Raw genomic sequence first — 16744 nt, 5'->3', positions numbered from 1 at the left:
CCTTTCCTCCATTTTTCAAATGATAAAGCCCAGACAGGTTAAGTTGCCTGTCCAAAGTCACCAGGAGAGCAAGGGACAGAGCCAAATCCACAGTGAGACTCTCTGACCTCGATCTCTGACTGCTCTGTCCACGTTACTTCCCTGTCTGCCCCTTCCAGGGTATGGTTTGGGAAACCCAGTGCCTGCCTGGGCCCTGAATTTTGCCTGCTGTGGTTGGAAAGAACCTGTACTGACATTTGATTTCGGTTTTAAAATAATCCTGTTCCTCTGAATAATCCTGTTCCTCTGGTGTCCACTGGGAATTTCTATAGGTTTCCTCATCTGCACAACTTCCTCCTTTGGCTGGTTTGCAAAGGGCAGGGGTGGTTACATTCCCCAGAGGTCAAGTCTCCCCTAAGAGGCCCTGAAGCCGTTTTTGGGCTGCACAGAAGGAGGCTGAAGGGGGAAGAAGACAAACATAAGATGTTGACACTTCCTCCTCTCCATCCCCAAACCCCTCATGCTTATCAGCAAAGATCTCAAACTGAAGTGTGAGGTTGCACCACCGGGCCCCAGGATGAGGGAGAGGGAATGCTGTACCAGATGCAGTTTGTGCAGAGGAGCTCAGGCCTCACCTTGGTAAATGTGAGATTCACAAATCCTCCCTGAAAATTCAACAGAAGGTTGGATTTTCGGGTGCCACAGTTCCCAGAGGCTTGGGTTGCGTTGGGGTCGAGGTTGAAGTATCTCCGAGGTGAAAAAACCTAAACCAAGTAAGACAGATCAGCTAAATGAGATGTGGAAGAAAACTCTAGCTAGGGAACCAGAGGCATAGGCTAGTTTGTGAGCCGGAAACTTAAGGCTGAGGATTCACTGGAGAACTGCAAGTCCCCAGACAGCATCTCTCGTTTCTAAACTGTAATGTTCAAAAGCTTTCTTAAAGAGGAGTTCTCTCACAGAGGAGTTCCTTTGTAAATAATTGATGGCAGGTATATTCCTGATAAGCTGCATGGAATTTATGTTAAGTAAAACATGTTAAATGATACTAGAGGGAAGGTTTTGCTCTGTAAGGTACCTCTGTCACAAATGGCAACCTGGATGTAGAAGTTTTATTTGAAATCATTGAAGTTTGCAGAAAAAGAAAATATTGATGGCTGGGCACGGTGGCTCACACCTGTAATCCCAGCACTTTGGGAGGCCGAGGCGGGTGGATCACAAGGTCAGGAGCTCGAGACCAGCCTGGCCAACATAGTGAAACCCCGTTTCTACTAAAAATACAAAAATTAGCCAGGTGCGATGGCAGGCACCTGTAATCCCAGCTACTCGGGAGGCTGAGGCAGGAACATCCCTTGAACCAGGGAGGCAGAGGTTGCAGTGAGCCGAGATTATGCCACTACACTCCAGCCTGAGCAACAGAGCCATACTCTGTCTAAAAAAAAACAAAAACAAAAACAAACAAACAACAACAACAAAAAAAGAAAAACAAAGAAAGAGAAAATATTGTTTTAGTGATTCCTTTAGTACATCAAGTGATCACAACCCCTCTCCCTCGGTTTTCTTGTTAATATGGATTTCCATATTAATGTCACAACTGTCTAGAACCATAGAGACCATCTGTCTTAAATCTCTCATTTCACAGGAAAGGATATGAGCCTTGTAAGTCTTCTGGAGTGGCAGGGAGGGGCTGAGATCGTCACTGAACATTCCACGACACTCTGCCCATGTTTGCTAAAAGTGAGGGTTGTGAATATTTAAATTTTTGTTTGCCTTCCTCTCTCCAAACAGATGCTATTAGTTTCTATTTTCATGTCTATCCTGAAACATAATCACCTTTTAATGGAGCACCTTGGAGAGAGATGAGCTCACAGCTATTGGTTTCATTTAAAGTAAAGATACCGGATGTAGGGAATGATCATTCCCAGCAAGCCAACCTCCACTCAGACTCTTTGAAGACAGTGTTATAGTCCTGTGGCCCCAACTTACCGATTCCTTGTCTTGAACAATCAACTGTATCCCCATCTCTGCTTTTATACAGAGTCTGCTTCCATTTAGAACTTGATAAATTCCAGTCTTGACTGAAGATGGCTGAGGTGCAAGGGTGGACCCAGGAACCGTGGAGGCAGGTGCGGCTGTTCGGGTGGTATTGTGGGCAGCTGCTGTTGTTCCTGGGGTGTGGGTGGGTTGAACGGGCTTCTGACCGGTTGTGCATTTGTATGGTGCTATGGATAAAGTTGCTGGAAGGGTGGTCTGCTTACTGGGTTGAGTGGCGTTTCCAGTTTTGTGGCTGACGGTTGATGAACTGGTTCCAGTTGTATGAGCTGGTGGTGTGATGGTGGGTGGCAGTGAATAAGGGGCTAAGCTGGGGCCGATTGTAACTTTAGTAAGTGGAGGAGCTGTGTGTGAGTTGTTGGATGTGGCCTGGGTTGTGACCAGGGTGTAGATAATTGGGCTGGTGGTTGGAGTGTTTTTTGTAGTTACTGGAGTAGTTGTTGGAGTTTTTATTGTAGCTGCTGTTTGAAAGGTGATGTGACCATCCATTAATCTTGCTGCTAAAGTTTGGTGAGGCGCTTGGTTAGCTGGTTGCTGGACAGGTTTTGCTATGTCCTGTCCTGTTGCTGCTGCAGTAGGTTGAGAATAATCTCTGGTTTTTGGAAATGCTTTTGCTCTCATTTGACTGCCATCGTGCAAAATTACTGAAAATTAGGAAACAAATGTGTTAAAAACACTAACCAATTGCTTACAAGGTCCCTCTCCCATCCCCATCTTAATGTTTGCTCATAAAAAACCTAACATGCGTATTTTTATATTGGGAGGAAATTTACAAGGGTATAACAATGAAGCAAACATCATCAAAGATTCTACCCCTAGGCCACAAACGTAATGTTCTGGTTATATCCATGTCTTTTACAGGGTTATGACAGTTCCACAGCACCCAGCCCGTTTGCCTGTGTGCGGTGTGGTACTAATACACACCAAAGCGATCGTGCTCAGCTAGATATCTAAGTGTCAATGCCTCTTCATTCTCCACCTTCAAATGTGAATCCAAACAGCTGACATAAAAAAGTGTTCCTGGGTGAACAGCTGCTAGATGACCTGATAGAGCTGGGGCAGCATGAATGATGGCAACAAAGCTTTACAGAGTTATACAGTTTTCACAGAATCACATAATCTCAGGTTTGAAAGGGGTCTTAAAGTTCGTTTAGTCCAAATCCCAGTCTTTTTTTTTTTTTTTTTTTTAGACAGAGTCTTGCTCTGTCACCCAGGCTGGAGTTGCAGTGGCACAATCTCAGCTCACTGCAATGTCCACCTCCCGAGTTCAAGCGATTCTCCAGCCTCAGCCTATTGAGCAGCTGGGATTACAGGCACCCGCTACCATGCCCGGCTAATTTGTGTGTTTTTAGTAGAGACGGGGTTTCACCATGTTGTCCAGGCTGGTCTCGAGCTCCTGATCTCGTGATCCACCTGCCTCGACCTTTCAAAGTGCCGGGATTACAAGCATGAGCCACCGCGCCCAGCCCCGAACCCTAATCTGATGTCTGAGTTATACCTACAGATCTTTGCCATGTGTTCATCCAATCTAGACTTAACTGTTCCCAATGACAGGAGACTCATCTCTTCACAATACAGTCCTTTCCATTTTTTATCTTGTTTCTTGTTGTTTTCTCAATATAGACAAATTCCTGTCATTTTCTTACGTAACTTTTGGAGTGGCCCAGCCTTTCTCAACCAAGGAAGAGAAGTCATAACTGCTCTGATATTTCAGGTGGGCTGTCCTTCGTGTTCTGGCTTTCATGGCAGCTCCTCAGAGCATCTTCCTTGTCCTCCTTATATAAAATAGTTCCCCATATCCATGATTCTCCACTGCAGTGTTAAATTCATTGCTTTCACTGCATTAATTACAACTTGTAATTATGTATGGGGACAGTATTCAAATATTTAACAATCAGCCTGGCCAGTATGTACTAGCCAAATATTTTCCTGATTAAATGTTTGCTTTTGGTTTATTTGTTGGTTGTGGATCTTTCCTAGTAGATTAAGAGCAACCCGAAGGTGGGAACTGTGTGCACCATTTTCACCAGCAGTGCCTGCGCATAGACAGTGTTCAGTAAATATAGGTGGAATGAAAAACTGACTGAATGTGTTAATGAGGACAATAGCATTGTAGGCCTTTTAGGATTATTGTAAGGCTCAAATGAGTTGGTTTAAGTAAAACTCTTCATGGACCTTTAAGCACACAGACGGTGTCTCCTATTGTCACAGGTTCTCTCCAGAGGCCGTCCTTAAGGGCAGAGGGCCTCCGGTTCTTTTCCAACTAGAATAGGTCTATCCTTGTCTCCTTCCAGGCACATAGGGATCCAGAAAAGTGGACAAAACACAGCTGATGGGCCAGGCACGGTGGTTCACACCTGTAATCCCAACACTTTGGGAGGCCAAGGTGGGCGGATGACCTGAGGTCAGGAGTTCAAGACCAGCCTGACCAACATGGTGCAATCCCGTCTCTACTAAAAATACAAAAATTAGCTGGGCATGGTGACACAGTGCCTGTAATCGCAGCTACTTGGGAGGCCCAGGCAGGAGAATCACTTGAACCCGGGAGGCTGAGGTCGCAGTGTGTTGAGAACACACCATTGCACTCCAGCCTGGGCAATAAGAGCAAAACTCCACCTCCAAAACAACAACAACAACAAACAGATGATGTCTTTAGGAGTCTGTGGTCAGGCACACTGAGAGATGCCTGTGTCCCTTCAATTTTGTGGTTTCTCTGTGTTTACCCACAGACTCTCAGGACAGCTGGAGCTGTCCTGTGCTGGGCTGAGACTGCATTGGGAGAACATGCAGAAAGGGAAAGGAGATCTTGCTATGCTAGTATTTACAAAGTCCTAAAGTTCATACCCAATAAAAATAATTCATATATGCCTTTTCTATCTCCCTCCTCCATGCAATACACTTCTAAGAGGTTACTTTTCTCATATTAATAACAATAAAAATTCCAGGTTACTGGACATTTACTACATAGAAGGCCTTAGGTCAAGGGTCATCTTTTACCAACTTCTCTCAAACACCCTTTGGTGGGTACTACTTTATCCATCTTTCAAATGAGGAAACTCAGGCTTGGAAAATTTCAGCCATTTGACCATAATGACACAACTGATCGAAGTTGGGGCAGAGACTTGAACACTGGTACATCTGAATCAAAGCTTGCCCTTGGGTTTGAGGGGTGGTGGAGGTGGGGTGTCTCTGGGAAGAATGGTGAGAGAAGACACAAAAGCAGAGGAAAGAGGAACAGGAGGGTGCCCTCCAGTGACCCCAATTCAGGAAAACTTCATAATGATGATCCTTGGTGAGAGTTTCAAAATTTCATGTGCTGAAAAGGGAATTATTTTCCAGAAGAAAAGTTCTAACTTTAAGTCCAGTAGTAAGACCCATGAATTATTTCTGTACAACTGGTTTGCAAAATAGGAAAGACAAAAGCATCAGTTCAAATTGCCTTTATAACCTTATAAAAAGATTGACGACTATTAATGACATTAAGTTATTCGAGATCATTCTTTAAGAGTCTTTTTTTTTTAAATCTAAAATATCCATTTGGATAAGTTAAATGCATGATACTTGAGAGTTGTAGGTTTGATGGGGTACAGGTTTACCTACAAACTTTTGTAAAATCCCTACACGTAGAATTTTTATGCCCATGTCATGGAGCTTGGAGAAAGATTTTTCACTTCGAGATTATAATGGAGGTTGAGTGTTGTTGAAGATTTATTTTAGCAATTCGTTTGGGCAAAACCCACGTTGCTGGTTCTCTGGTCAAACACCAGTGAGAGCCCCATTAGATTCATACTATTATGATGGAGAAAGAATTCACTCTCAAATGTGGTTTCCAGGAATATCTTGTGGTGAAAAGTAAAGATTGCTACAGAGACCTCCAGGAGACTAGAAACCACTTGCCAGTCGTTCTCTTGGGGAAGTAATTATATCCTTGCTAAAATCCTACTTTGTATGGCTGGTGTCTATAAGCTAAAGAGAATCTTCTCAACTGAGTACAATTTCCTAAACTGAGTAGTGCACCCTTAAAAAAAAAAAAAAAGCCTTCCTCAAGATGCAACTAGAACTCTTCTCTCAGTGGTAATGAATGAACGCAAATGAATAATAAAAGGACTTAGTTGTTCACAAATGAAGAGCATCCTAAACAAGCCAAGAAGATATATGGTACCTGGTCAAGGTGTGCTTGCTATGTAGGAAGCCTGTTGAGATGTCTTGATACGGTGTGTAGGTGTAGGTGTGTCTCTGGGTGGTAGACAGAAGGCTGGGCTGGCAGATGGCTCAACCAAAAGTGCCAAGTTTATGGATGTTACAGATTAAACCTGTCAGAGAAGTATAGTGCTCACCCCTTCTCCTTCCCTCTTCTGGCCCTCACACTGCTCCTCCTCTCCCTGTAGGAGTGTGGGGCATAAAAGATAGGCAGGTGATTCGACTGGGGTAGGTATGCTCTGCATTGTAAAGTAGCTCAGAAAGACCATATGAGCTACTTTGTAATGTATATGACCACACACATGGTCTATGTATATGACCACACATATATGACTCATTTCTGTAAAAACTGGGTCACAGTTTTTAAATGGGATGTTTGGTCCTGTAGAGGTTTAGTCAAGGTCACAGGTTTGTCTGAAGCCTAGAAAGAGGGCAGTGGGGGATGGGCACGATGGCTCACGCCTGTAATCCCAGCACTTCGGGAGGCTGAGGCGGGCAGATCACGAGGTCAGGAGATCGAGACCATCCTGGCTAACATGTTAAAACCCGATCTGTACTAAAAAAAAAAAAAATACAAAAATTAGCCAGGCGTGATGGCAGGCGCCTGTAGTCCCAGCTACTCCAGAGGCTGAGGCAGGAGAATGGTGTGAACCTGGGAGGCGGAGCTTGTAGTGAGTCGAGATCACACCACTGCACTCCAGCCTGGGTGACAGAGCGAGATTCCATCTCAAAAAAATAAAAATAAAAATAAAAATAAAAATAAAATAAATAAAAGAGGGCAGTGGGCAGAAGCAAGGGCAGGCATAGACCAGACTTTGTCTTGACCCTCCCTCTATTCATAGAACATAGCTTTGGTGTTCACACACCCATCTGCCCACCGCCACCCCAGCCTCTCCTCTCCAGAATTCAGGAGACTTCGCAAACAAGCACCCCAGGGCCTTGATCCATTGCTTGGACTCCACTAGATGGAAATTTGCATGAAGAGGCGTTAGAAGGTTTTGGTTCCCCTACAACCAGTGGGTGTGAGGTGAGTCATTGCCCAGTCCCCTGGGAAAGTCAGTGATTTCACAACGGATCTTTTCTAGGTATTTTCCTGACAGTCAGTCCCTTCCCAGACAGCGTTTGGTTGGTTTTCCTGCCACACCACTCAACAGTATGTAGGGGTCTCCTCTCAGGCAGGCTCCACACCAGACACCGGGGGTAGGTCTCTGTTCTCAGGGGCACTGTGAGGCAGACACATGAGTAGACCATACTCCTCAGTGTGACTTGTTTTTTGTTTTTGTTTTTGTTTTCTCCTTGAGACAGGGTCTCACTCTGTCACCCAGGTTAGAGTGCAATGGCATGCTCAGGGCTCACTGTAGCCTCAGCTTCCGAGGTTCAAGCAATCCTCCCACCTCAGCCTCCCTAGTAGCTGGGACTACAGGCATGTGCCACCATGCCAAGCTAATTTTTGCATTTTTTGTACAGGGTCTCACCATGTTGCCCAGGCTGGTTTCAAACTCCTAGGATTAAGTGATCTGCCTGCCTCAGACTCCCAAAGTGCTGGGATTACAGGTGTGGGCCACTGTGCCCGACTGACAAGTGTCTTTATCAAATCCCCAGATACTATGAGAGTGTGGGTAGGGTGGGAATCCAAAACAAGGATACATTCTTCAGGCAGACAAGGGAGGAGATGGTTTCCAGACAGGAGGAAGAGGATGTGTAAAGGCATAGAGGCTTCAGAAGTCTTGTATGTCTGGAGAACAGCAAGGGGTCAGCGTGACCAGAGCACAGGGATGGTATGGGAAGGGAGGGGTGAGGAGGGGAGACCAGCAGGGAGCAGGCCTGGCAGGCCTTGGAGACTACACTCTGTCTGCAGAGCTCTGAGGAGCACAGTCAGGGAGTCATTGGAGCCCCATGGCCATGTCCAGGTTCAGGGAATCACAGTTTAGCCCCCAGCACCTTTTCTGGCACCTCTAGGGGCAGCAGAAGCGGCTCCAGCAGGGTGCAGCAGAGAGAATCAAGGAAACCCTAGAGCAGAAGGGGCACTAGCCCTGTGACAGACTGCTGGCTGACTATTCCAAAATCCAATCTCTCCTTCTTTCTAACAGAACCTCAAGCTTCAGCTGAGCACTTGTTGCCTGGAATAAAGAGCTCTGTGTCTAAGCCTCCTTTCTAGCTGGGTGGGAGCATATGACTGAGTTTTAGTGAAAGAAGAGAAGTATCAAGATCATGTGGACCTTCTGGGAAGGCTGGGTGAAGGCAGCTCAATCACCTGTGTGGCCTGCCTTTCTATAGCCCTTCTGTTTTTCCCCTTTGACCAACCTGCAACTTGTATGTGATGGCTGGAGCTCCAGCCGACATGTGGAACCATGAGGAGGCCTTGAGGGTAGAAGTCACATACCTATATGTCAGATCCTAATGACAGATCCCCAGTGAAGCACCCCCACACTAGAACTGACCTGAATTTCTCTGGATATGTTTTCACATGAAAGAATAACAAGCAACTATTTTGTTTAATCTACTGTTATTTTGGCTTGTCTCTTACGTGTCCCTGAACCTAAACTTAACTGATATGATCTTAAATCCCCTCATTTTCTGGAGGGAAAATTTGAGATCAGGGAAGCATGTTGACTGGATAAAGATTACTCAGAGAGTTTACTCAAAAGCTCTGTCTCTCCTAGCAAAACTTTCTGATGATTTTTGCTCATTTCCAATTCAACAAGGATTTCTTGAGCCTATGCATGCAGGGCCATGTGGTACAGTAGTGTAGAGCCTAAACCCCAAGGCCAGACTTCGTTTTTGTTTTGTTTTGTTTGAGACACAGTCCACTATGTTGTCCAGGCTGGTCTCAAACTCCTGGCCTCAAGCGACCTTCCACCTCAGGATCGCAAAGTGCTAGGATTACAGGTGTGAGTCACTGCGCCCAGCCAAAACCAGATGTCTTGAATGCCAGTCTCAGGAATGCTACTCACTAAATGGAATACCATGAACAATTCCTTAACCTGCCTCTGCCTCAGTACCCTCATCGTAAAATAGGGATTAGAATAGCATCTACTTTTCAGGGTTCTTATGAGACTAAGTAAGTTATAGGTAAGTAGATGTATGAATAAAGCACATAGGTGAGCTGCTATGGGCACAGACTCTGGTTCAAAGCTTGACTCTGTCACCAGCTAGCTATGTGATCATGGGCAAGTTATTTAACCTCTTTGTGCTTCTATTTCCTCACAAGTAAAATGGAGATGATAGCAGTACTTACAAAGCTGTTTTGTGGATTAAAGCACTGAGAACAGTGCCTGGCACGCAGAAAGTGCCAGGAAGCCATGGCCATCATTGTTATTACCATGTGCTGATGAGCCCTGTACTGAGTGAAGAAGGGGCTCACGGTCAGGTTGTGAGGTGAATGGGAAAGGGACTGGAGAGACAAACAGGAGACACGGATGAACATCACTGAACAAAATCACTGCAGTAATTGCTTTCCAGGCACTACCTCATTTGTTTCCCCAGTACTCCTGGCAGAGGATATTATTCTCCCCATTTTTTAGTGACGAAACTGAGCACCCGAAAGGTTGGGTGATGTGAACAAGACCTCCCTGCTGGTAAGGGTCAGGGCAAGGGTTTGAATCCAGCTCCGTGCCACCCCTCAAAGGCCATGCAACACTCCACTTCTGAGGAAGAAACCTCTCATGCATCCTTCACCTAGCTTACCTCTGAGAATTTGTAGCTCAGAAAGGAACGGGTAATGTGGGTATTTTCTCTCCACTTACCCTTGAATTGTCAATACTCACTGTGTATTTATTTATTTATTTTTGAGACAGAGTCTCACTTTGTTACCTAGGTTGGAGTGCCGTGGCACCATCTTGGCTCACTGCAACCTCCGCTCTTGGGTTCAAGCAATTCTCCTGCCTCAGCCTCCCAAGTACCTGGGATTACAGGTGCACACCACCGTGCCCGGCTAATTTTTGTATTTTCAGTAGAGGCAGGGTTTCACCATTGGCCAGGCTAGTCTCGAACTCTTGACCTCAAGTGATCCACCGGCCTCGGCCTCCCAAAGTGCTGGGATTGCAGGCGTGGGCCACCGCCCCCGGCCTGTCAATATCATTGTGTTTCTGAGTCTATCCACCCATTCAAGGATCGCTCACATACAGGTCACTGTGGGTTACCGCTAGGCTGAGATTGTTTTGCTTTTTTAATAGCTTGCCCTGAGAAGCACAATGATGATTTCCTCTTCTGTCCCCTGAAAGAACCTGAAACTGTAGCCTGAAAGCGTGGCGCAGGGGGAACTGCCTAGGTGAGGGCAGCTGGCACGACCCTTCCCACAGCTTTCCTAACATTCCTAGCATTCGTGTCACAAGCAAAGGCCACCGTGCCCCCTGCTTGAGCATGCTAGCCGGGCGGTGGGGACGGAGGCAGTACTCTCAGGACGTTCGATTAACCAGTAAACTTCATCACAGGAACAGCACCACAGCACCCAAGAGGACTCAATGTCTAGGGGGAAAAGCTTTGGAGAAAGCGGAGGGTCGGAACATAAAATAATCATAAACTCAGCGTCCCAGACGGCATCTGGGATGGGAAGTACAATGATAATTAAAAAAAAAAAAAAAAGTCTTTGACACTCTGTCCTACACCTTTCTGAAATGGCACAATCTGTCAGACCACATCTGATGCAAGGAAGAGCAAGACATGAGCGCTTTTCCCGGATAATAAAGCCAATACTCCCATTCCTAAATCCATCTCTTAAATCCAAGTGACCTCTACAGAGAAGGTGCCCAGAACCCTTTTGGAAGCGAGGGACAGTGTTACTGTCTTTGGGGTTGACACCTGCTCTGAGTAACTCACGGAAAACAAGTTTCAGCAGGGAAGCCCTTGGACGCGCCACACCTCCCTACCCACAGCCGGTCCTGTGGCGCCCGGGACTCCAGAGTGCGTTTAGATGACAGGGGACCGACACGGCAGGGCCACCGCGGGAAGCCCTGCGCGCCACTCACCGGCCAGGGAAGCGAAGAGCACGGCCGCCGCGCTGAGCTGCCGGGGCATGGTGGGCGCTGGGCGAGGTTCTGCAGTGCGCGGCGAGGTCCGGGCAGGCCCCGAACCGGTGCCGGAGAAACCTACCGGTGCCGGAGAGACGAAGCCACCTGCTTATGAGAAGCCGCCGAAAAGCCCGCCCAGGGCCGCTGGGCGTGGAGGGAAACTCCGCCGGCCCCCTCCTCCCCTTATGGAGCCGGGAGGGGCGGGCACGCGGCGCGGCGGCCGGGGGCGGGCCTCTGGGACAGTTTACCGCACGCGCGTAGTCCCGGCAGCGCCGGCCTCCTGCGCTCATACCCTGGGTCTCCTCTTTTCTTTTTCTTTCTTTTTGAGACGAAGTCTCGCTCTGTCGCCCAGAGAGTGCAGTGGCGCGATCTCGGCTCACCACAACCTCCGCCTCCCGGGTTCAAGCGATTCTCCTGCCTCAGCCTCCGCAGTAGCTGGGATTACAGGCGCCCACCACCAGGCCCGGCCAATTTTTTGTATTTTTAGTAGAGATGGGGTTTCACCGTGTTGGCCAAGCTGGTCTCAAACTCCTGACGCCAGGTGATCCGCCCGCCTCAGCTTCCCAAAGAGCTGGGATTACAGGCGTTAGCCAGTGTGCCTGGCCCCAGGTGGTTTTACAGACCAGAAATTCCTGGAACAAAAAACACGCAATATCTTTTTTGTTTGTTTGTTTGTTTGTTTGTTTGAGTCAGGGTCACGCTCTGTCACCCAGGCTGGAGTGCAGTGGCATGATCTCGGCTCCCTGAAACTTCTACCTCCTGGCCTCAAGCGAGTCTCCCACCTCAGCCTCCTGAGTAGCTGGGACCAAAGGCACATGCCACCACGCCCAGCTATTTTATTTTATTTTATTTTTATTTTATTCTTTTATTTTATTAAGCTTATGTAGAGAGGAGGTCTTGCTGTGTTGCCCAGGCTGGTCTCGAGTTCCTGGCCTCAAACGATCCTCCCGCGTTAGCCAACCATTGGGATTAAGGTGTGAGCCAGGGCCCACGGCTCAACATCGCTGACAGGCAACCTTTTAATGTCTTATCTCCCTCCTCTATTAATTAAACGATGTTTTGACAGGGCTTGAGTCCCAGTGGGGAATACACATTAAGGGGAATACACATTAAGTGGGGAATACACATTAATATATTAGGAGACTTTCCTTATCATTGGATTGAGGGCTTTCAGCCTAGCCTCAAATTATTTTCTGAAAAATAACTTTGGCTACAACTATTTTATCTTACTATGTTGCTCCAAACACTCTAATCAAGTACACTTAACCAAAGCTTGCAGTGCGTTTCAGAATGGAATTTTTATGGTGAAAGGTGAGGGTTAACTTGTGCCAGTCAACCTAATTTCAGCAACTACCTGCTTTCTGATCTTTGAGACCGTTTATTCAAAAGACAAGTGGGTATAGACTGGTGCCAGGCACTCGTCTTATTCTATTTAAGTGCCATAGCCACTCTGTGTGGACACCGTTGTTATTATTGCTGCCCCATTTCGCAGATGGACAAACTAAGCACAAAGAAGGGAGTTGCCCCAGTCCCTTAGATAATAAATACAGAAACTGGGCCATAAATCCTGTCTGCCTTGAGAGTGTAGGATTTTAAGCACTGTGCCATTGTAACTGAAGAGGTGTTTACAACTAGAATATAATATATGCTTTTAAGTTGCTTACTGCCTAGTTGAGAGAAATTTATTAATATACAACAATATCTAGAGAGTGACTGATCAATTATTTACTACTCAGAGCCACACTAGATGAGGAATGGGATAGTGAAGGAGATGGCTTCATGGTGGTTTGCTCTCCAATCTTCTTCTTCAACATTGTTTTCACTATTCTAAGTTCTCTGCATTTCCGTATTAATTTTAGAGTCGTTTTGCCAATTTCTACCAAAAATCCAACTGAGATTTTTATTAGGATTGCGTTAAATCTGTAGGTAAATTCAAGAAGATTTGACATCGCAACAATATTGAGTCTTCTGATTATAAACATGGTATATCTCTCCATTTATTTAGGTCTTTTGTATTTTTTCCCCAGATTTCTCAAATACTGTTTCAAGTTTGGCCCTAAGTATTTCATATTTTTGATGCTATTATAAGTGGCATTAAAATTGTTTTAAATTTCTGATTTTGCAGTACTAGTACAGTCATAGGTAGTTTAACAACAGGAATATGTTCTGAGAAATGCGTCATTTAGTGAGTTCATTGTTGTGTGAACAAACAAACCTAGATGACATCGCCTGCTACACACCTAGGGTATATGGGAAGGCCTATCACTGCTGGGCTACAAATCTGTACAACATGGTACTGTACTGAATGCTACAGGCAATTGTAAGATAATAGTCTTTGTATATCTAAACAGGTCTAAACATAGAAAAGTTTCAGTAAAAATACAGTATAAAAGATAGAAAGTGGCACACCTAATAGAGGGCACGTACCATGAATGGAGCTTACAGGGCTGGAAGTTGCTGTGGGTGAGTCAGTGAGTGGCGAGTAAATACAGAGGCCTAGGACATTACTGTACACTACTACAGGATTTATAAATACTGTACACTTAGGCTACAACACACTTACTTTAAAAATTTTCCTTTCTTCAATAATGAGTTAACCTCCACTTACTGTAATTTTTGACTTTATAAACTTTTTAATTTTTAAAAAACTTTTTGATTCTTTTATAACAACACAGCTTAAAAGACAAACACATTATATGGCTGTATAACAGTATTTTCTTTCTCTATATCCTTATTCTATAAGTTTTTTTCTATTTTAACAATTTTTTAAAACTTTTACAACTTTTTTTTTTTTTTTTTTTTTTTTTTTGAGATGGAGTCTCGCTCTGTCGCCTGGCTGGTGTACAGTGGCACCATCTCGGCTCACTGCAACATCTGCCTCCTGGGTTCAAGGGATTCTCCTGCCTCAGCCTCCTGAGTAGCTGGGACTACAGGCACCCACCACACCCACCTAGTTTTTGTATTTTTAGTAGAGACAGGGGTTCACCATGTTGGCCAGAATGGTCTTGATCTCTTGATCTCGTGATCCACCCGCCTCGGCCTCCCAAAGAGCTGGGATTACAGGCACGAGCCACCACGCCCGGCCACAGTTTTTTTTTGTTGTTAAAAATGAAGACACACACACACACACACACACACACACACACACACACACATGCCTAAGCCTACACGGGGTCAGGATCATCAATATCACTGTCTTCCACCTCTACATCTTGTCCCAGTGGAAGGTCTTCAAGGGCAGTAACATCCATAGAGCGGTCATCTCCTGTGATAAAAATGCTTTCTTCTGGAATATCTCCTGAAGGACCTGCCTGAGACTGTTTTACAGTTAATTTTTTTTTGTAAGTAGAAGGAATACTCTCAAAGTAATGACAAAACATAATATAGTAAATATAGACACCAGTAACATAGTTGTTTATCAAGTATTATGTACTGTATATAATTGTATGTGCTACACTTTTATACGACTGGCAGTACAATCTTAGTTTCTCACCACAAGTGATGCCCTCTCCACTTTGACATCATGACGGTTACAACATCAGTAGGTGATAGAAATTTTTCAGCCCCATTATAATCTTATCGGACCACCATTATACATGTGGTCAGTCATTGACTGAAATATGGTTATGTGATGCATGACTGTATATGTATAAATACAATTTATTTTTGCATGCTAATCTCATATCCTGCAATCTTGCTAAACTCACTTTTTAGTTCTAGTCATTTTTCCTGGTAAACTCCACTGGATTTTCTATATAGTCTATTATATCTATGAATAAAGACAGTTTCACTCTTTACTTTCCAATTTGGACGATTTTATTTCTTTTCTTGTCGAAAAGCCTTCTGTTGAGGCTTGAACCTCCAGGACATTGTGAAATAGCAGCCATGAGAGTAGAAATAGCAGCCATGAGAGTAGAAATGTGTTTTGTTTCTGATTTGAGGAGGAAAGCATACTTTGGCTATTAAATGTGATGTTAGCACTAGGTATTTCATAGATGCTGTTTATCGGATTGATAATGTTCCTCCTATTCCTAAATTTCTGAGAATTTTTCAAGAAAGGGATGTTGGATTTTATTTAATTTTTTTCTGTATATATTGGGATGATTACATGGTTTTTCATTTTGATCTGTTAATATTGTGACTTGTATTAATTTTTAAATATGAAATCAACCTGCATTTCAGGGAGAATACCACTCATTCATGATTTAGGGTCATTTTTATATATTGCTGGACTGTTTTTGTAAAATCGTGTTATGAATTTTTGTATATATGCTTGTGACTGACATTGATCTGTCATGTTCCTTTTTTTTTAACAGCTTTGTCTGGAAGTAATACTGACCTCAGGAATTAATTGGAAAGTACTTCTTACTCTTCAATTTTTTTAGAGGGATATGCCAAAATTTGTATTACTTCCTTAATGTTTTATAAAATTCCTTTGTGAAAACGTATAGTTCTGGGTGGGGGGTTCTTTGTGGGAAGATTTTAAGTATAAATTCAATGTATTTAATAGATATAGGGCTATTGAGGTTATCCATTTCTCCTTGAGTGAGCTTTGCTAGGTGTATAAGATAGGAAGAAAACTGTTTCTCCCACACTTGCCCTCAAGACTCAATACAAAATATATGTCTTCTGGTCACCAAGATGCGCGGGATTTCTTTCCACCAACAACCAGTTCTACAGTGAACACCAATTAGGTATCCCATAATTCAATTCAATTCTGACACTATTTACCTGGAGTTAGAGTTTGATCCCACAAGTTAAGGGCTCCACCCCACAAGACTGCCTGTCACTTCAGACACCAATTAAAAGTAGCAGGTTGTCACCTATACTTCTGACTGACTGGCTATAGATTGGGATTCCCACTATACTCTCTTTGGGTTCTATTAATTTGCTAGGAAGGCTTACAGAACTCAGGGCAACACTTACTTACATTTGCTGGTTTATTATGAAGGATAATGCAAAAAATACAGATGAACAGCCAGATGGAAGAGACACACAGGGCAAGGTATAAGAGAAGGGGTAAGGAGCTTCCACGCCCTCCCTGGGATTGTCACCTTCCCAGTACCTCCACACACTCAGCAACCCAGAAGCTCTCTAAACGTGTCCTTTTGGGTTTTAATGGGCTTCATTATGTAGGGATGACTGATTAAATCACTGGCCATTGGTTATCTACTTAACCTTCAGCCCCTCTTCCCTCCCCAGAGGTAATGGGGAGGGGCTGAAAGTTCCAACCCTCTAATTACATGTTTGGTTCCCCTAGCAACCAATTCCCATCCTGAGGCAATCCAGGGTCCCACCAAGAATATCCTCATTAGGACAAAAGGTACCCCTCTTACCTTGGAAATTCCAAGAGATTTAGGAACTCTGTTTCAGGAACCAGGGTCAAAGACCAAATATTAAAACAAAAGATTATCCTAGAACTCTTATATATAAGGATTTTAGGAGCTCTGTCTTAGAAACTGGGACAGAGACCAAAGAAATATTATTGTATCACACTATCACAGTTT

At 44.6% G+C, this 16744-nt stretch overlaps 1 protein-coding gene across 3 annotated transcripts in view; it reads right to left on the bottom strand.

Moving 5' to 3' along the window:
• Positions 1-11499, bottom strand: part of LAMP3 (lysosomal associated membrane protein 3) — a 54605-nt gene extending 43106 nt beyond the window's left edge. For all 3 annotated transcript variants that reach the window (XM_010366225.2, XM_010366224.2, XM_030931599.1), the window contains exons 1-3: positions 11196-11499; positions 1963-2672; positions 615-743 (exon numbers count right to left, since the gene is read on the bottom strand). In XM_010366225.2, coding sequence (XP_010364527.1) covers positions 615-743; positions 1963-2672; positions 11196-11244 — 888 coding nt within the window. In that variant the 5' untranslated portion in view covers positions 11245-11499. The remainder of the gene's footprint in view (positions 1-614; positions 744-1962; positions 2673-11195) is intronic.
• Positions 11500-16744: the final 5245 nt, after the last annotated feature.

The sequence above is a fragment of the Rhinopithecus roxellana genome, chromosome 1 (genome assembly GCF_007565055.1).
Source record: "Rhinopithecus roxellana isolate Shanxi Qingling chromosome 1, ASM756505v1, whole genome shotgun sequence".
Classification (NCBI taxonomy): Eukaryota; Metazoa; Chordata; class Mammalia; order Primates; family Cercopithecidae; genus Rhinopithecus; species Rhinopithecus roxellana.
This window is presented reverse-complemented; position numbering and strand designations above follow the sequence as displayed.